Raw genomic sequence first — 22,826 nt, 5'->3', positions numbered from 1 at the left:
TTTACAGTGATCAAACAAATCATTACATTAAAATTTTAAAGAATATATGTGATTATTAATAAATTTATTATTCCTATGAGCAGAAATACAACACTGAATACAGTACGTCTCTGTTATAATGCAGCCATCCAGAGGCAACTGTTACACTAGCAGTATAGGTTGTGTTATTTCAAAGATAAACTGATAAACAAAAAAAAAAAAACAATGCCAATTGAGTTAATAATTACGAGGCTTGGCTGATAAATTTTGCACATATATGCATAGCATGGGAATGAAAAGAAATATTAGAATAAAATAATAAAATGAGTAAAAGTACAAAACCTTAGCTACAAAATGCAGTATTTATTTTTCAATATAATCCCTGTTTACACTGATACACTTTTCCCAACGTGTTATAAGTGTGTCAATGAAAAATTCTAGCAGTCTTTATCAGATCCAAGTGGCCACAGCTTCTTTCACCTCAACGTTGGTGGTGTAACGATTACCTCTGAGATTCCTCTTAAGACAAGGGAAGAAATGGAAGTCGCATGGAGCCAAATCCGGTCAGTATGGCAGATGCAGACAGGCTTAAACTTCAGCTTATGGAGAGTACCAGAAAGTTTGTGCGGTACCCATCATGCACAGATTTTACGGTAACCCAATTGCTCGATAATATGGCCTACTCATTCTTTAGATGTGCCTAACTGAATAGCAATGTGTTGCTGGGTAATTCACCAGTCACTTTGAAGCAAATCATCCACCTTTCGATGTTTCTCATCAGTGACAGAAACTGGTCGTCTGCTGCAAGGTGCATCCTCAATTGTCACTTTACCAGCTTCACATTCGAGAAATTTCAACGCCCACCTATTCACAGTACTCCTGTCAATAGTTTCACTAGCATAAACTGCTTTTAAACGATGAGAAATATTCGTAGGATTCATATTTTCTGCTGTTAAAAATTTGATCCTGTGGACTGTTTTACCATGTTGACAAACTGGCCATACTCAGCTCCATTTTAACTGCAACCGAAAACGGATTTCAATGCATATCATAGGTTCGTAGACGGGGATTTTAGCTATCATGTGCTGCCATGCCCAACTTGATAGTACCTTATGTTTCCGTGTAGCACACTAGTGTGCAAAATTTATCAGCCGAGCCTCATATACCACACTCAAAGTATTACTGAATCTTAATTAAAAATAAGAATATTATGGAATAAAATAAAATTTAGAAAAATAAAAGTACAGTACTCAGTATGTATTGTACAGTAGTTGGATTTAATTTTCACACTATATTTTTATTTTATTTTTTTTTGTAGAACAGTAATTGTAGAATTTTTAAAGCACTTTCTATTGTAGGTTATTTGAAAATACACTATTTTAGTAACTGATTTTAATTTCAAAACATTTAAAGTAATAAACAGTACACCTTTATTAGAACATATTATTATATTAACACAACACATCTAAATGTAAATAAGTTAACACTTAGATTTAAAACAGTTATTTGGAAAAGTAGGAAGTTATTTTTGTTTGCTTGGTGTTCATACATTTTTTATATCTACATGTAATTTCTCCAGAACAAAATGCACCAGCATATTTATTTATTCTGTTCAATTTAATACAAAATACATATACATAATTAAAATGCATTTCTACATACCTACTAAAAAGTATACTTTTTTATACCTGATAACAGTTCATTATTGGAAAGACATCCTTCTATCTGCTTTATAATGGGGTTGTACTGTATTTTAAATTAAGTTGGATTATATTAAGATGCAACTTTTATAATTTGTTAAATAATTTCTTTATTTTGTAATATGTTTTAAATTGATTTTCTCCAGAATTAGTGACTAAAATTTATATTAGATGCTAATTTAGGTTATATTGATGGATATTAAGCAGCAATTGAGTCCTTGAAATTTACAACAATATTCTGTCTGCAATGGGCACACCCCAATGTTAAACCGTAAATTGATTCCAAAAGAAAATGCATCACATATTTAGTGGGAAAAGTCCTTGAATGCATTTAATTCCAAAACATAATAGTAAAAACCAGCATAATTTTTTTTCATACTTTATTATCTAATTTATATCAGTCTTCATAGCTCATGATTCAAAGAAACCTGAGTAGGTTTGAGAAAGACAATCTATGCCAACAGATAGATTATAATAGCACTCCTGTTCCTTACCCTTGATTCTGTCTTTCCTATTATTGGTTCTGTAGGTGTAAGTTTGACCCTGTTTGCTGAGGATGACAGGATCTTATAGAATCAGTGAATCCTTAGTGTTGCCCACTAACCACAATCTTGAAGCTAGGTGATCAGTTTTCTACAATATATATTTTTTTTATTACAGTAGTCATTTCATTTTTGATATTTTTTTGTTTTAATTTCATTTATAGTGATGAATATACAATAAAACAATTTTAATTATGTTGAATATACTGGTTATCAGAAAGAGTAATTTAGCTTTGTACTATTTTGCAAAAACATTTAATGAACATATATTAACACTTCAAAATTTGGCATTTCATTCTTAAAAAATAAAAAAAAACATATGTCAATCAATGAGTTCATTTATATGTTCAGAGGATTAAGTTAACTGGTGATCTGCAAATAAAAATACAACAGTATTATAAAAATAATGTATTCTAAAAATATTAAAGAAATAATTAATGTAAATCAAGTAAAGATCTAATAACTGATAATCGTTTACAGAAGTTAGAAACTGGATACAATCTACTAACCAATAACAGGAAAAAAGACTAATCAAAAAACTCATGTTCTAAATTTGTAGAAATACCTACCACAAGATCATTTTTGGAGCCTAGGCCTTCATTATATTTCTTAGCCAATGTCTTTGGACTGCTTATAAAAGGTGATGTAGGAATGTTTGGATGTTTTCTCTTAATATGACTGAATGTGTATTGGGTCTGTCCAATGTTTGATGTACAATCACTGCAGTTGAATGTTGTAAATTATTGGATTATTTATTAGTGTACAATATGGACTGGTGTTTTATTTAGTTGTAGTTTAAAAAGCAACGTAATAATTTTGTTTGAGAGTTTATTGTTTTGTATATGTATATATGACTTTTGATACGTTATGTACTTTTCATTACTACGTGTCAGAGTTAACAAATAAGAGTATATCACATAATCATGCAAGATATTTTTTTTTGTTGAGTTCTTCATTGAAGTTATCAGCAAACATTTAAGTGCAAGTATGTGTGAAAAATCTGCATGTCTGTGCTGTGTGGAATGATTAGATGCATAGTGAAGTAAGTGCATCAGTCAGTTACCGTATACTTTGATAGCTTTTCTATATATTTTTTTCTAACTGTATTTACATCTACTTGGTAGTGAGGTGTAGGAAATTGAGCAATCTGTAGTGTTTCTGATGGCATCTAAGTTGGAAAGTAGTTTTTGTATCATCAAAGTGAAAAATGACAATGAGTTATGCTTCTTTTGTAAGAAGTATGACATCATCGACACAACATGCATAATATTTTGACTTGTATATCATTGTTTTCAAAGTGTGAAATATTTCATCCACAATAGAATCAGATAAATCCTTCGATCGGCCCAGTTGAATGCAGTATTTGTTATATGTGAAATGTTTTGTTTATTACAACTTTGCTATAAGAATTTTTTATCTTTTGTTGTATTAGTATAACCACAATGATCTGAAAAAAGACATAAAAATCCCAATCCATAAAACCACTGACAAAGGAGCTGAATAGAAACTCTGAAAAATTTTCACTTATTAAAAAGTAAGTTTATATTGTCTTTCCCAGAAGTTGTAATGAACAACAGAGAACAAAAATTAAAAATATATGTCATTATGACATATTCTTATTTATTGAATAGATAATTAATTTTAAATTAGAAAAGAGACTCCTAATCTTCCCAATATATTTGGGAAGACCTTTTACAACCTGATATTAACTAACCCAAGCCTTAATTTACATCATGATTGCAGCTCCTATGTTGATCCAGGACTGTTTGACCAACATCATTGAACATTTAATTTAACAATTATAATAAAAGTAATTATAGTATGACTTTTATTCAGTTGAACCCTTTTTTTTTTTGGTGAAACAAACTGTAAGTCAAAAAATAAGATTAAATGCAAATTAATTAAGTTGTAAATTAATTTTGAGTTAGTAATGCATTCAAGTACAATAAATTTGCTATTTGTCACAGGCATAATTTACAACTGTAGGAAGCACTTAAGAATGATGCTTACTCCTATCCCACGATTTAAATATCTGCCATCTTCAATATAGATATAAAACTTAATAAGGTAATACACTTTTTTTTAATATTCCTAAGAACTGATTATTTAACAGTAATAGGATTTTAGGAGAGAATGGTAACCTAAAATAAAAGATTTTATGAAATAACAATGCCTGATATCATATTTAATTAATTCCCCACAAATCACTTAAATTACCCATGCGAAGTGCAGTTTTCCTTTGGATAGATAATTAGAATTGATGGCATTAAGTAACTGATAACTACAATTGTTTATACTTTTAAAAAAATTTTTATTGAAGAACTGGAAAATATTTTTCCTCTGTGCATCATTTGGCCACTTCATTAATTTCTTCATTCCAATTTCCAAATCTTAACCTAAATGCATCTTCTGTACATGCTCAATTATTTACTTTTTATACTCCAGTCACTTTTTACAGTTTTACATTCTAGTCTTTTAGTCTTGATTCTGTCACAACCAAAGTAAGTAATTGAAGAATTCTTAATATACAAGGCATGGTTTTAAACTAAGTCTGTTTTGAATTTGCTGCCTACATACGTGATGTAAACAGATGGCACCTGTGTAACTCAGTTATTTCAATCAATAATCAGCTGTTAGCGACAATAGTTTAGTCATTTTGTTGTTAGTTGTTTTTATTCATCCATTTATAATAAGTGCTACAAATCATGATCCTCTTACAAATGAAGTACAAGGAGTAATCTGATTTTTTATGGGAAAATACAATTTTATGGCTGAAATTCACAAGCGAATTTGTAATGTTTATAGGCCAAATATAGAAATAATGACGAAGAACAAAGTGACATATTCTTATACACAAGCATCTTCCAGTTTAAATGGTAAATTAATCTTTAAAAAAATTAGCTCTACATATCAATATTAAGAAAAGTGAATCTATTCAGATAACTTTTTTTTTAACTTTCATACAAAACAAATTTTCCAATGCCATTTGTAGATTGTTATTTAAACAATCTACAAATGAAAAGTGCAGAGCACTTTTCTGATTCTTGAGAATATGATAGTTTTTTGCAGTTCTCTTTGTTTTTGGATCACAATAAAAAATTCCAAATTTCATTGTTGTTATAAAAATTTATTTTCTGTTTCTGATTTAGAGAGCACTTTCTGTATTAAGTTTTTATATTTTATCTTGTAAAATTTATGTCCAAACGGGATGATGTGCTTAATAAGTAAAACTAGATTTCTTAATCCCTATTTATACCATCCCTATGGATCTCATTCAACACACATATTCAATCTGACAAGTTACTTTTTCATATTAACCAAAAATGTTTAATTAATATGCAGCTCAATTTTTAAACTCATCCAGCAAAACAATTTAGAGATGTCTAGGAATAAAACTTTATTTAGAAAATTATTTCTAGATTCTTAGAAATGAGAATTTTCAACACCTTATCTTAATGTATTTACTTTTATGTCTGTTTTTCTTGAGCTTAGGTAGGACAGATTCAGCATAATTTTTACAAACAACCTTCCTAATGCCAACTTCTAAAAGGTTCCAGCAGCAGCATTTGATGTAAATGAACCGTCACTTATCCAAACAGTCAGTCATATGTGATGTTACTTAACTGAAGTATTCATAAAACAGTAACCGATATGTTAACACAGCTAAGACTACCAGTTACTGTCTTTTATATCTCAATGACATGTAGTGGAAATAAGATTTGACTTTACCTAATTAATCACGACTCGATGAAAGGAGAAATACCATAAAATTCCTCTGATATACAATCAGCAAAAGAATTGAAAAATTAAATAAGATTAACAGGCTACTAATTTGTTAGTAAAAGCCTGATAATAATAGTACAAGGCATAAATGATTGGTAACATCTTATATGCTTAATCGTTATTAAATAATGAAAATTAACATTAAGATAATTTCAATTAATTGAAAATTAATTTCCTCAGATGTAAAAATATTAAGGTCAATCCTGTTTTAATAGAATAAATAATGTTAACATTTTTGCACGAGGAATAAAAAAAAAACAACTGTTTTTAATTTTATTATTCTGCAATCTCTGTGGTTTCAAGCATATTTGAAAGCACAAATTTAAATTTCTTTTTTTTATGAAATGACAATTTTTGTAGCATGAGAAAATGCCATGCTTCACTGGGATTCGAACCCAGAACCTCTGGATGAAAGGCCGAGAACTACCACTCGCACCACGGATGCTGGTAAATTTAAATGCTAAATTAATATTTGTTTCTTTTAATATTAAAAAGTTTTTCCCTAATATACTTTGCAACTTTTTAGACGGTCAAATATTTATATACGTATATATATATAATTTTTATTTTTTTAACTGAACACACAGAAAATAAAATAGCCTTTGTAAAGTTATTTAAACAAAAAGAAATTGATTACAATTACTTTTTTTTTATGCAAAGTTAAATTTCAAATATAATGGAAAGAACTAACTATCAGTAAATGTGTATTCAATGTTAAAAAAAAATATTGAAAACAATTTACTTTAAATTTTTAAGAGGTGATCTCATCTGAATCAAAGGTTGATGGCCAAAGATTAGCAAAATGCATATACCCAATTTTAAGAAAACAGTTGCAGTCAAATAAGTTTGAATATAAATAAGTATGTAAACGAATGCATCACTGTGAAAAACCCAGCATTTACATTAAAATTCCATTCGTACCAAGCAATTGTAAATAAATAATCATTTAAATAAAATATGAATAATGACTGTAAATAAAAATAGTTAATGAATAAGAAGTCACGATACTAAGACCACTTTTAGGCAACTAATGATAAGCAAAAAAAAGTACCAGTAGTCGTCTACCTCTTGAGTGCAGAAGAATTAAGTAAAAAATAAAAATTTAGTGTTTGAATTTTACATGATTTTAGTATAATAAAATGAAGAGCGTTTAAAGCCTTATGGAAAGATAATTTTCATTTTATAATTGACTGGGAAACCTGAATATCAAAATAAGCTTTAATGGAAAACCTTTGATATTTGATATACCTTCTTAATACAGCTACATCATACAATTACAAAAATAAGAATTTCCAATTAGTCTACAGTAGATATATTACATTAAGGATTAAAAGTGGAATGGCACTGAACACATGTAGTTATTTATGGTAACCGATTTAGTGAAATAAAAGATGCAAAATCATCCACTCAAAAGGAAACCATTTATTTTTCGGCAGCAAATGTCAAAACACTAACTGTTTATTTAACTTCAGTGGTCTACATGGATCGTGACAGAAATGCACCCTAAAAGAAAGTGCTAGTCTTTGAAGAGTTCTATTTTACAAACCACTAGATGGAAAAATTAATTGGTATCATATTTAAACCTTGTTTCATTATATGTTATTACTGCAAGCTGCAATTTAATTAAAGAAAACCTGTAGGAATTACATAAAATAATGCATAATAATATAACAAAATTTTTTCAAAACTCACTTTATACTTTACTGCCCACCAAAAATCATCTTTATACAGATGATTATACAAGGGTATAGGCCAATATTATCTATACAAGGGTATATAACAACGATATACAAGGGTAAGGCCAATTATTATCCACAATTTAGTTACACTTTTGTTTATGTTGGTAGTAGTGTTGCGTAGATAACGCATGCGTGGTTTAATTGTTGTTATGTCTGTGCAGGTTTGATGCTGCTAGGTTAGTTCCATTATCACTGCCCTGCCGTTAACCATGGCTGCTCCGTTTTCTGTTTGCACCAAAGAAGAGCAACGTTTGGTGATCCATTTTTTATGGTCAGAAGGTGTATCAGGGGCCAAAATTCAGCGAAGACTTTCGGTGCAGTATGGGAACAGTGTTTTGCTCCAATGGAGTGTTTACGAATGGAGTGAAAAATTAAAAAATGGTTGCACAAGTGTTACACACGACGAAGGAGCCGGACGACCATTTACGGCCACAAATGAGGAAAACATTGAGTATGCACGTTACATGGTTTTCTTAGATAGATGAGTAACTACTGATGAAGCGGCACATCGTCTGCAAATTAGTCATGGTTCTGCCAAAGAAATCATCCAAAAAAGACTTGGGTTTCAAGACTTGTCTATGCAAGATGGGTCCCAAAACAATTCACACAGTTGCATAAACAAACGCGCTTGGACATCTGCCAAAAACATTTGGATCGCTATGGTAACAAACGGGACATCTTAGACAGAATCATCACTGGTGATGAAACATGGATCCATTACGAGCCGGAGTAAACGGCAGAATATGGAATGAAAATATCCAAATTCGCCCTGTAAAAAAAAGTTCAAGACCCAACCGTCCGCAGGAAAACTGATGCTTATGGTTTTTTGGGACTAACAAGGCCCAGTACTGGAACATTATAAGGAAAGGGGCACAACAATAAACAGTGCGCGTTACAGTGAGATGCTTATTGCCAAGCTGAAGCCTGCAATTCGAAGCAAACGCTGAGGACAGTTGTCGAAAGGTGTTGTGTTGTTGTATGACAATGCCCATCCACATACTGCTGCCTACATTGTTGAAACGCTCCAGAAACTCAACTTTGAAGTACTGGCTCATCTTCCGTGTAGTCCTGATCTTGCCCCTTCTGACTACCACTTGTTTGGTCCACTCAAAGACGCATTAAGGGGCAGTCAATTTACTTCAGACGAAACAGTGAAAGAAGCGGTGCATTCCTGGCTCGCAGCTCAAATGAAAATCTTCTTTAAGGGGGCATCAGGAAGCTTGTGCAACGATGGACCAAGTGCATTGAAATGCAAGGAGACTATGTTGAAAAATGATGTAGTCTCCTATTTGTATTGCAATAAAATTTTTAACTTCATTGCAGATAATATTTGACTTACCTTTGTATGTATGTATATATGTATATATATATATATATATATATATATGTGTGTGTGTGTGTGTGTGTGTGTGTGTGTGTGTGTGTGCGTGTGTGTGATAATGCAATGTTGTCACATTTGAAACCACAAAAACTCCCTTACTAAGTTTTTTGTCATTCTGTTATGTCAAATGGCTATCGGATTTGTCATCTGCGACCTCAAAAACCCTGCATAACTGTTTTGCAATTTTTTACACCCACAACCTTAATTTACTCCTGTACAGGAGGATGTTTGCAAAAGTAATAGTAGAATATTGTATTGTCACCCAACCTTAGTAACTGTGCAAAATTTCATCAATTGGCAATATCAGGAAGTATGTTAAATTAAGGATGCAAGATTTGAGGACAAACATGAAAAAACCATTGTGATTTGAAGAAAAGCAATTAAAAAGTACTTGATTTTATTAGTGCAATTCATCATTCTGTAACATCCAAAAGAGATTATATGAAAAGAAAAAGAAACTACTAATTAAGTTTATTTAAGAAGAGAGTGTTCTTTTAATCATTTCAATACTTTTTGCAATGGTCAGTTTTAATACGATGATTATTTTTTTTAAATTTGCATCTCTCATTAAACGTGAGAAATCCTTTTTTGAGCTTAAATATTTTTTTCAGCAAGAATCTAATGGAATATGTGTAATTTCACAATTTCAAATAACAATGTATGTAATTTCAATTTCAAGATTGAATATCTTGGCTATCTGTTAACAAGTACAGTTACTTCATGTAAGTGTAAAATAAAGTACAAGTTTAATGCTTGTCCAATTATCTGACTTTTCACGCAATTGTATGAAGTAACTGTACTCTTTCCAAACTGACAACCAAGATACCTGTTACCAAGATCTGTTTTAACATAAATTCCTTTTAATTTTGTTATCAAATGAGATTATGGAACTACATAAATATACAATAATATTGTTTAAACCCACGGCTCGGTGGGAAAAAAAATCCCTGTCTAATTAAGAGCTGAAATAGAAATTCATTTTTAAAATGGTAAAATTATTCTGAAAGGCATATTTATGTAAACATTTCTACATACAGAATAGTTTAATCGAAAAATTTTCTGTTTTTAACGACGACTTCAAAATGTTATATCTAAAAAAAGCGTAGGTACTTTTGAAAGCCACATTGAAACCAAACAATGAAAAATGTTTTTGGAATGCTGGTAACAGCAGATAAAACTTTGTTCTTATATGCACTTTAATAATTTTTCATATAATCTGTTAAGGAAGTTATGGAATACTCAATTGGACTAATAGAAAAACAGGCAAAAAACAAAAACTATAATCTTTTAAATTTATTCTGCAATCACTACAAATTTTCTTCAGATAAATTGCAACTAACAACCTAGAAAAGAACAAGCTTTCATATAATATAAAACTTCTTTTTTTCCATTATGTGTATACAAAGTACTCTTCAACATTTTATTATTCTGACACATGCTAAAAAAAAATAAAATAAATAAAAGATAAAGTGATTCAAAGTAAGAGTAAAATCTGTCAGTGCTATCTTTTATTTATTTTATTTTTTGAATCACTTTATTTTCTAGGATGCTACTTCCAGACAGGCTCTGGTATTGTGAATTGATCAAGTTGTGAAGAGATTCAGTTTATCATATGAATATCTATGAGAGCTTTATAATAATTAAAATTATGTTTAACAAATTTAGTTTAATAGGGAATTGTCCTAACAAGGTTTTTAAGTCTGTAGGAGATTTTGTTTGGAGCCTGATCTTAGGTGTTTCCAATTGACATGAGTTATGTGCTCTTCCAAACAGCATGCTTGGACACAAATATGCATTTGGTGCTGCATTTTATATATTTAAATTCTACTAACATAAACCACCTAATATGACAATTAAGATAAGATATTTCTTAACTTTATCATGAGAGTACTTTCCTGTATCCCCAGACAAGATTGAGTTCATTTTATTAAATTGCACATTAAAATTAAAATATTAAAGATCTAGCATAAATTAAAAATACTACATTAACAAAAATGAACAATATGCTGCATACGCACATTGTTAATTTGAACTGAGGATGCGGGATCCTTAGAAAATTACTATCATGATAAAATTAAGGTAAAAGGTATATTATGTCAATTATTATAGTAAGTGGTTAATGTTACTAGAATTTAAAGTACAGAGGAATAATCTTAAATGATTAATTTCAATAAAATTATATATATATATATATATATATATATATATATACATACATATATGCTATTCCATGTTATACACAAAACTACAATCAAAATTAAAAAAAATTACCATTTAATTTATCTTATACATAATAATTATAATTTATCTTTAACCATTTTATAACACAAAATCTTATATCAGGCAATTACGAAATAAGTGTAACTGAATTATTTAGAAAATTTTACAGAGTAAAATTTTACACTACAAACTTTGGGTAGTGATCATATGCCAAAGGTTGAAGTCATTGGAAGAAGATCAATGCTTTGATTGCAAAAGTCTGCGTTATCTGTCACAATGGGTCATCCATTTCAAAATCATTAGTATGCTCCTTAAAATGTTTATTTTCATAAACCAATTCTAGTGTCACTTTTTCTAACTAGATACTTTGAGGATGAAAATCTTTTTATACAATCTTATATATAAAATAAAAAAAATAAAAATAAAAGTTTATTCTGTATTTGGTCACCTTATACAGAGTAAAAAGAACTTCAAACAAATTCAGAAATAAAACATTTAACTTTTAACAAAACATAAAAATTACAACAGTAAAAACCACAAAATCACTCTCCAGTTTATAAGAATCTGTGGACCTAATTGTTTCACAGGTATAACACTGGGGATGGCCAGCTGTATTGTTATTTATTAAGCCAAAATACAACAGGTTGTACCAGCAGGAGAGTTTAATAATTAAAATGTTTGAACCTGAAGAATACCACCTGAAAATTTTTTTAAATAATAAAATTGCTACGGTTTTTGTGGTAACACAAGAAAATAAATGGAATTATCACTAGAAATTATATCACAAAGCAATTACGTCAATTATTCACATATCGAAACTACCAGGTGGTGAGTTTGAATCAAATTCTTCCACTTCTGGAATTACAGAATCAGCTTCTAGTCGTTGTCTAGCCAGAAGTAAATCTTTCCGAACCTAAGGAAAAAACAACAAGTATTAACAAAAAATAAATAAAAAAGTATCATCAGATTTATCTCTGTACACTGAATATAGTTCATAATTTAATTAAATAATGTAACATTCTCTTTTTAATTAAAACATCTTAGAAATTCACTTGAAAAAAAAAATATTTCAAGAATGTTACAAAATAGAAATGTAAATGGAAAAAACCAAAATAGAGCAGAGGTGCTACCTCTCATCAAATCTACTCAGGTCGGCATATATTAACTGATAGCACATTTGTAATATTTGTGTAATATTTTGTTTATTAATATAGACTTTTAGATTAATTTTACTTAGCATGGCCTGTTGGTGCATATAATATATAAAAATACAATTATAAATTCCGCTTACCAACAATTGTGAATAATTATATTCAAATGCTTCTGGAAATATTATTTTCCATCTTCAGGAACATATGATGATCGAGTATATTTTATAAATATTCACTTCACATATTAAAAATTGAGATAGAGTAAAATAAATTAAAATTTAAATAAACATAACAATGATCGTCATGGTAATAAAAATTAAGTAATCGTTTATATATCTTGTCAATAGAAGTCTCAATTGTTATGTCCACTCAATTGTTATGACTTTTTTTTTTTTTTTTTTTTGTCTTCAGTCACTTGACTGGTTTGATGCAGCTCTCCAAGATTCCCTATCTAGTGCTAGTCGTTTCATTTCAGTATACCCTCTACATCCTACATCATCAACAATTTGTTTTACATATTCCAAACGTGGCCTGCCTACACAATTTTTCCCTTCTACCTGTCCTTCCAAAATTAAAGCGACTATTCCAGGATGCCTTAGTATGTGGCCTATAAGTCTGTCTCTTCTTTTAACTATATTTTTCCAAATGCTTCTTTCTTCATCTATTTGCCGCAATACCTCCTCATTTGTCACTTTATCCACCCATCTGATTTTTAACATTCTCCTATAGCACCACATTTCAAAAGCTTCTAACCTTTTCTTCTCAGATACTCCGATTGTCCAAGTTTCACTTCCATATAAAGCGACACTCCAAACATACACTTTCAAAAATCTTTTCCTGACATTTAAATTAATTTTTGATGTAAACAACTTATATTTCTTACTGAAGGCTCGTTTAGCTTGTGCTATTCGGCATTTTATATCGCTCCTGCTTCGTCCATCTTTAGTAATTCTACTTCCCAAATAACAAAATTCTTCTACCTCCATAATCTTTTCTCCTCCTATTTTCACATTCAGTGGTCCATCTTTGTTATTTCTACTACATTTCATTACTTTTGTTTTGTTCTTGTTTATTTTCATGCGATAGTTCTTGCGTAGGACTTCATCTATGCCGTTCATTGTTTCTTCTAAATCCTTTTTATTCTCGGCTAGAATTACTATATCATCAGCAAATCGTAGCATCTTTATCTTTTCACCTTGTACTGTTACTCCGAATCTAAATTGTTCTTTAACATCATTAACTGCTAGTTCCATGTAAAGATTAAAAAGTAACGGAGATAGAGAACATCCTTGTCGGACTCCCTTTCTTATTATGGCTTCTTTCTTATGTTCTTCAATTGCTACTGTTGCTGTTTGGTTCCTGTACATGTTAGCAATTGTTCTTCTATCTCTGTATTTGAACCCTAATTTTTTTAAAATGCTGAACATTTTATTCCAGTCTACGTTATCGAATGCCTTTTCTAGGTCTATAAACGCCAAGTATGTTGGTTTGTTTTTCTTTAATCTTCCTTCTACTATTAATCTGAGGCCTAAAATTGCTTCCCGTGTCCCTATACTTTTCCTGAAACCAAATTGGTCTTCTCCTAACACTTCCTCCACTCTCCTCTCAATTCTTCTGTATAGAATTCTAGTTAAGATTTTTGATGCATGACTAGTTAAACTAATTGTTCTGTATTCTTCACATTTATCTGCCCCTGATTTCTTTGGTATCATTACTATAACACTTTTTTTGAAGTCTGACGGAAATTCCCCTTTTTCATAAATATTACACACCAGTTTGTATAATCTATCAATCGCCTCCTCCCCTGCACTGCGCAGTAATTCTACAGGTATTCCGTCTATTCCAGGAGCCTTTCTGCCATTTAAATCTTTTAATGCTCTCTTAAATTCAGATCTCAGTATTGTTTCTCCCATTTCATCCTCCTCAACTTCCTCTTCTTCCTCTATAAAACCATTTTCTAATTCATTTCCTCCGTATAACTCTTCAATTGTTATGACATAACAATCGAAACTCTTCTATTGACAAGACGTACAAACGTTGACTTAATTTTTATTACCATGACGATCATTGTTATGTTTATTTAAATTTTAATTTATTTTACTCTATCTCAATTTTTAATATCCGAAGTGAATATTTATAAAATATACTCTATCATCATATGTTCCTGAAGATGAAAAATAATATTTCCAAAAGTGCTTGAATATAATTAATTACTCACAATTGTTAATAAGCAGAACTTAACATTATATTTTTATATAATATAGACTTTCATAGAACTTTCTAAATAGAGAGATACTTTCCAGGTAAGTATGCTCTGGGACACCACATAAAAAATTAATTTAAATATTCCCACTTTCAAACTAATGAATGAATTGATTTAAATTAATAATTAAGTAAAGAAATATGATAATTTTTCTTTTTTTTTAAATAAATATTTACAATTGCTATTTCAATGTTAAATTTCAGCATCTTGAATATTCACTGCAGTAATTTGGACTTTTCACTACTAATCTCCTTAAGAAAACATACTATTGGAAACATATTAACATTGAATTAAACCAGGAAGGAAAATTGGTAACTGAAAGAAATTTGGGGAATAATTGGAATTATTTATGTTGTTATAGCAGGACCAATTATTCTCCACTCTCTTAATGACATTAATTTACAGACTTTGAAGAATCAATAAGTGCAAAGTGCATCTTTTCCCTTATAAGGAAGAAAGGAAACCAATTACTCTTATTTTTGTTAAGAAACCGTAAACAAATGAAGCACAGTCCCACTTAAACCGAGAGAGGAATAAAAGGCATGATAATAATTTATGTTAAAAATGTTTTCAAACATGAAAGTGTGGAAATTTTTTTCTAGTTAAGGTACTAGAGCCACAACAGTTATGGATGACCTGATACAAAACACAGTACTACTGAAATTAGCATAGTCATTCTTCAAGGCAGTAAGAAAAAATTAACTTGAAAAAACAGTGTTATGATCTTTATCTGGAAGAGTAACCTATTGATATACAGTATATTTTACAATTCAGATTCATTTTCATGCCCACATTTGATATTCTTTTTTTTCTAATAATTAAGAAGTAGTTATTAAAATTAATTATCTGTTACTTTCTCAGTATTACTGACTGCTACACATAAATTATCAGAAATAATACTAACATCCACACCATATGCTTTTATCATAGGTTAATAATCCTAAACCATTCTTAAACTTCTTAGCATTGTATATACAAAGATAATGAAATGCTGTAACTTTGTCTTCCTATATACTTATATGTACTTTATCTTGCACGTTTCATGCATATTATGGTAGTTTTTAACAGACATAACTGTGTTTTAACTTTTTGAAAGAATTATGAAAATTATTTTATTAATCCTGTTAGTAAAGTAAATTATCAATCTACAATTCATTTTTTAGATTTAATGTAGACATTCTTTTATACCTGGAGTATTTTTATCTATTTAAACACAACATATCACATCATATCATAAAATCCATTTAATGCTTCATCTTCACTTTTTTATTATAAATGTTTTCCTTTAACTAGTTTTTTTAATTTTTCATCAAAAGTTCATTGTCACTTTATTATTATTTATTTATTTATGGAATCAAATAAATAATTATTGGCTAGCTCAGATCATTTTAATCATTTCTTGCCAAGAATGATAGACTATTTAATTTATTGAAAGATCTATAAAAAGATCTACTAAAGACTTTTCCCCCTTTATTTTAAATCTGTATCAGTTAAAACTCTTATTATACCCTGTAAACCCTCAATAACCTGGATATAGTAATTCTTTTTTAAATACATGGTTATGTTCCATCTTTTCATTAAAGATGGATTACAGCTAACTTAATTATTCTAATTAAAAATTTTGCTTTTCTGGAGTATATTCTATGTTAAATTGTAACATTACAGGTTCAGATTTTCCCATCTTATACATCAAACATAATAATCTCAGTTTTATACCCTGTTCTTCATTACTTAAGTAATTTAAATACTGGTTTTTACTATAAGTCCCATAGAATAATATGTTTTGGAGATAATATAATTTAAAAAAAAAATTACAGAATATTTGACATTATTATAAATTATTGTGTCTTAATGGTTTTGAATTCATATATTTACATTATATCACCTGTGAATAATTGTTAATTTTGTATCAATCATATATTAATTAGATCATTTGTATATTTTTTAATAAAATAAAGGTTGCTACTGCTAATGCCGAGGTAACACCATCAAATAAATATAAATAACCTGTTTGATGCTGTTTCTTAGAGCATGAGGTTTAATAAGTTGAGAAGTATGAGCTGATTGAAGACTGTGATTGTCTTGCTACCTTTTACAGAACTTGAAGTTTAGTTTAGAACTTGAACTTGAACTGTGTATTTAAATTATGATGTTAATGTTTCTTGATTCAGTTATGAAATATTAACACTTCAATATCTGCAGTCACTAGTTCTGACAGAAAAAAGTTAAAACCTAGGGTGACAAAGATTTAAATATAATAGTAAAAAATAAACCAAATGTATAAAAATAATTTACCTAGCAGTCGACTCAAAGAACAGTATATTTTATGTACCGATAAAGTTAGATACGAGAGAAGGTAGATAAACATAATCAAATTTTTAGACCTATGCTTTCCTCCAAGATGTAAATGCGATATTACAAATCGGCTTGCAGTAACAAATAAAAATTAGCCTTTAAGCATCAGTTTACTTGTGAACGGTGGTTAATTAATTCTGGTACAGAAATTGCTGAAATGTTTAATAAATATTTTTCTAATGTTCTTAACTTCATTAGTAACTACTTTAGGAGCTAACTTAAAAGAGCACAATTTATAACAAAATTATTTTAAACAAACAGTTCTAGCATTACATTTTTCTTTTTCCCATTTTGGCTGAGGAAGTAAGTTACTATTATTTTACTTTCTCCTAATAAGTCTCAAGACTTATTAATGCCAGACTACCTGCTACTCTCATTAAGAAAGTATATCCATCACATCTCCCCTATGTTAACATTTAATAAAATTTACTTACAGAATATTTTTTTTGGTAGTTTGATGATTTTTATAATTTATACCAATCTTATATAATCTATACCAATCTGGTAGTTAAATGTATAAACAATTATACAATAAAAATTCTGTTCTGTATCACTTTTTCATTCCTGTGGGCATTCAGGCGATGTCCCCCTTATCTTACCCATTATATAATTTTTCCATCTGGACTGCATTTAGTTTTATCAACTAGTCACTCTTTTCTGTTTCAATTTCTATTTCATTCATGAAATAGATAAATTCATAAATAATTCATTCATGAATTATTTATTTATTTTCACATAAAAATACATTTTCAATTAATTATATAATTATTAATGCTACATTATTGAGTAGAAATTATTTTTTAATGCTAAATTTTTTTTATGGCACCAAAAATCAGTAGTTTTTTATTTCTTATTGTTGTCTGTGTTATCGTTGCGTTATGACTGTCTTATTATGGTTGTATTCTGATTTATTATGGTTGTTTATTATCTGATTCTTATTATGGTTGTATTACTATTTCTGTAAAAATTTCATTTTATCAGACAGTAAAACACATATATAACAAAGTACTTCAAGGATATATAAACATCTAAAATCTTTCAAGCAGTACCATTGAAATTTAAAAAATAAAAGAAAACAGATTTCAAAGTTACAGATTTATTAATTACAGTTTTAAGTTACATATTATTTATTAAAATGATTAATTTATACTACCTGATCTGTTAATAATACAATCCTATTTTCTACACGTGGTGCTAATGCACAAGTGCTGTTTTCAAGATCATCGAGGGAAGCTCGTCTTGTTAATCGAGGATGTGGATGTGCAACATGTGGATTATGAGGATTATGTGTATATGAAGCATGTGATGAAGTAGATGAATCAGTTGTACTAGCTCGTCTTAAAGGGGGAGGGCCATCTAGTTCTGCCGTATCCAACATCTTCACAAGACTGTGCCTGAAAAAATTTAAAAATAAAGTATAGTTTTTCTTGCAGTTTATAAGTTTTAAAACATTAATATATTTTTTTAAAAACTGATAAATAAATTTTACATTGAATGTATAAGCACATATATAATTTTTTTAATACTCATTAGAAAAAAGGTTTTGCACCAAGAAATTTCTTAAATGAACTCTTCTTAAATGAACTCCTAAAACCTATAAGAAATAAACCTTAAAACTGAATTAAAAGCCTACAAGCTTTACATATGAGGCAGACTCTGAAAGAAAGATTTAATCAGATTTGTCTTCTTTCAGGTGAACAAATGAATAATGATGAGACAAATATCTGCTACCTAAACAACCTCTATTTCATAGGTGATTGCAGCAGTAACTTTCTCACAAATTCAGTACTGACTATTCAAATGTTTCTCTTTATAACAGAAATTACAAATTTCATTCAAATCCAAATTTGTCTACAATATAACACACACACACGCACGCGCGCGCGCACACGCACGCACACGCGCGCGCACGCACACACACACACACAGTGTTTAAGGAAGTGTTCCTCTAAACTTTAAAGGTATATTCATCTGATTAAAATTTCACAAAAATATGGAAAAATGCAGTTCTACTCGAATCCAGCCCAAATAGCATCACTACTTAAGTACTTAACAGCCTACTGAAGTACTTAACAGCTTAAGGTTTAAAAATAACTACAGTCTTTTATGTAAATGATCAATGTAATTATCACATTTAACCTTTGAGTCAATAATTAGACTCAAAGATCTAAAACCTAAAGGGCTGCTTATAGAACAAGTTCACTGCAGATATGTCAGAAGTATTAAGTTCTATTGGTTTTAGAAAAATATATAGTAATTTTTTTCAGCATTTTTTATTGTATTGTGTACATATATTTTTTACTTTTAGTAAAAAAAATATATGTATATATAACATAATTCAAATTCAGGGTCAAAAGAAAAGGCTAAAAACAAAAACTTGGATACCATTATCTTTCTCAGTTGAGGATTTACCAGAGCTAGTATAAATATTCTCAAACTTTTACTAGGGTAAGATGAAGAAAAAATTATGATAAATAAAAAAGTGGATTCATCTTTTTTAAAAAGTTGATGGTAAAAATTTGACCTCTTGGACCTAAAACTTACAATATTAGTGTGATTTTTCAATTTTATATGCTGAATTTCTTTACTTTTCAAAGTAAATGTATATTTGCCTTTTACAGTTAATATCAGTGACTGGAATATTAAAGTTGAAGTACCTCAGGAATTTTTTTAAAAGAAACATTAAATCACAGATCAACAATGTGATATTTATAAATACCCAGCAAAATTGCATTTATAAAAAGTAACATGCGGCACATTCATATGAGTTCTCATCAAAATTCAATGAGAAAAAATAATCCAAAATCAGTACACAGTTTTAGAGTTTTAGATATTTGATAGTTTACAATTAGGAGCAAATAAATCATTTCATGAAAACAGCATTGAAAATGACCAATTTGTTTAAAAGTTTAAGGGAACAAAAAATGCAGTTGCTTATTAAATACCTGCTTTGGTGGTTGGCTATTAGAGGTAAAAAAATAATATTAAAACACAAAATAATCAAAATAATTTCCATACAAATACAGCATTAAACTTCATAAAGAATAATGAAAATAATGAACTATATATATACACTTACTCAGCTTTCAATTTTGTGAATAAGACTGCAGTAATTATATCAAATTTATTTAGACATTTAATTCTATTGATATTTGAACTAACATACTACTTTTACAGTAACCACAAATGGAAATATGTATGCATACTCTATTTTTACACTTTATAAAAAAAAAAATAAAACTGCCAAAACTCAAGAAAATAATTAGAATTGAAGAAGTTTCATTTCATTTACAATGCTTACATTCGTACTTAATAATTTTAAATTAACAAAATAATTCTGCTAAAGATGGAGTGATATTTTGAGAGTGCTCAGTAAGTGATCTTACTTCTTATTTTGTATTTATATCTTTTATATTTGATGGGTACAGAAGTAAGAACCATTAATGCAATGATTAAAATGTATTTGAAAAATATAAAATGATAGAAAATGACAACCAAAATACACAGTAAAGATCAGATAAAAAAGATACCATAAGATCATATATAAAAAAAATAAAATAAAAAAAATCGCCTGCATTATATTAAATGATATATGAAATAATATTACAGGTTTCATTTCTACTGAAACCTTACTTCATGAAATATACATGGCTGTTGATAAATTAGGAAAATACTGTGACGGCAGTAATCATATATCAGTGTAAAACTGGGAGCATTCAAAGTATGGAATATATTATTATGACACATATCATAACTAAAATGGACAGTTGATTTATCTTATATAGCTCGACAAAGGGCTTACATAATTTTAATAAGTCAATAATATGATTGCAATAGCACTAACATACAGAAAGCAAGAAATAATATTACTTTTTCTAAACACATAAACATACAATACATTAACACTCACCTACGTGACAAAGTTACAAGACTTTGCCTATGTCTAGATGGACGTTTAGTCTTACCAAGTCTAACTTTAATTGCTTCAAAATGATTTTGTACTGCAAGACCAAGTTCAGGACAATTTTCTTCATCTAACTGAAAAATAGCAAAATTCAGAACAATAAATATAGGATCATTTTAATTTGTAACATATAAATGCTTTTAACTGTTAGGTAATTTTATGCTGACCTTATTATGTCACCTCAGTGATGGTCAACCAGTAAATTATCAATTCCTATTATCAAACGATTTACAGAAAAAAAAGTACTTCCAAAGTTATGAACCTTGACATTTTTTACAATTCTCAATGAAGAAAAAAACACATTTTTTTTTTCCTTTTTTTAGAAATTAATCCTTTAGAATAGCTTATTATAATCATTAACTGAAATTGCTATATAATTTTGAATTTAATTAAATTAGCTTGTAAACAACCTTTGATAATTTTCTAATTTATATTTTAAATGCTAATCTATAAGTATATTTTAAATTCAGTGAAAAACTGACTACATACTTTAAAGTTAAGTAGTCCTCATTCAATACGAATGTTGTAAATTATGTTAGGGATGAGACTCAATGCACAACACATGAGAAAATAACAAGAGAAATAATAATATAATAATAATAAATCAATAACATGAGAAAAAAGAAGAAGATAACAAGAATAAGGAAATTATTAAAATAGGAAAGTAAGAATGCATTGTGCCTCTGCAGAAAAGAATGAGTGTAGTTCACTGCAATGTAAAATAAAAATGTAGATGAGGAAAGATGAAATGAAGCAAGTTATTGGCTGAACATAAGAAAATGCTTTCATAAAATATAAAAATAAAATAAATTAACTATGAGGAGTAGAAAAAAAAAAGGAATTTGGTGCAAATATTTTCTCATCTGCCAATAATGAAAAGAAAGGATTACACATAGTGAAGCGATTAGTTGGTGAAAACTCTGGAAAAAACTAAGAGTAAGATGGCATCCCTAAAATAATAAAATGTATGAGGGATATTTCTAAAGACAACTGGGAAATTTCTCTCCTTAAGGTTGGTGAACTTGTGTCGTCCATGGCCACGCTAGTAGTGTACACACTGCATTGTTGTCTGTAAGTTGTTGCGTTGAAGTATCTTTTATTACATTATAAAATGAATAGGAAAATTGATGTTGCCACCTACTGTGAAATACACAGATTCATACATTTTTTAAACTATCAAAACAATAAGCCGGCTGAAATTCATAGGTAGTTGGTTGCTGTGTACGGTGATAATGTAATGAATGAAAGAAACGTCCAAAAATGGTGTGAACGGATTAGAAATAACAGAACTAATGTGCATGATGAAGAATGTTCGAGGGGGGCCCTCAATAATCACTGAAAACTTGTTGAAACGCGTTGATGATGAAATTAGAAAAGATCGTCGCTCAACTATTTTTGACTTGGCCCTTCTTTTTCCTGACGTTTCAACAGCTGTTATTAGTTGCATTGTTCATGACCATTTAGGCTTCAGAAAGGTTTGTGCATGTTGGGTGCCGCACATCTTAACAAAGATCACAAAAAAATCCGAATAGGATCTGCTTTGAAATTTTTGATGCGCTACACAAAAAAGGTGATGGGTTCTTTAATTCAATTGTTACTGGTGATGAAACATGAATTTCATATTACAAATCAGAGAGAAAATGGCAGTCAAGTGAATGGCGTCATCCTCAATCACCAACCAGACTGACAAAGGTCAAGCCACAGCCACTTGGACGCAAACTGATGGCCAGTCTTTTGGGACTGGTTTGG

At 29.3% G+C, this 22,826-nt stretch overlaps 1 protein-coding gene across 6 annotated transcripts in view; it reads right to left on the bottom strand.

The window, feature by feature from the left end:
* Positions 1 to 2,350: 2,350 nt before the first annotated feature.
* LOC142331669 (mannosylglucosyl-3-phosphoglycerate phosphatase) overlaps positions 2,351 to 22,826 on the bottom strand; it is a 113,094-nt gene continuing 92,618 nt past the window's right edge. For 5 of the 6 annotated variants that reach the window (XM_075377703.1, XM_075377736.1, XM_075377717.1 and 2 more), the window contains 3 exons: positions 21,024 to 21,151; positions 18,267 to 18,507; positions 11,767 to 12,257 (listed from right to left, as the gene is read on the bottom strand). In XM_075377703.1, coding sequence (XP_075233818.1) covers positions 12,150 to 12,257; positions 18,267 to 18,507; positions 21,024 to 21,151 — 477 coding nt within the window. In that variant the 3' untranslated portion in view covers positions 11,767 to 12,149. Of the gene's footprint in view, positions 2,594 to 11,766; positions 12,258 to 18,266; positions 18,508 to 21,023; positions 21,152 to 22,826 lie in introns of those variants that run through there. The other variant, XM_075377709.1, reaches the window with a different exon arrangement.

This window comes from Lycorma delicatula, chromosome 1 (genome assembly GCF_047948215.1).
Source record: "Lycorma delicatula isolate Av1 chromosome 1, ASM4794821v1, whole genome shotgun sequence".
In the NCBI taxonomy this organism is placed as follows: domain Eukaryota; kingdom Metazoa; phylum Arthropoda; class Insecta; order Hemiptera; family Fulgoridae; genus Lycorma; species Lycorma delicatula.
The sequence above is the reverse complement of the archived record's forward strand: the minus strand, read 5'-3'. Positions and strand labels throughout refer to the sequence as shown.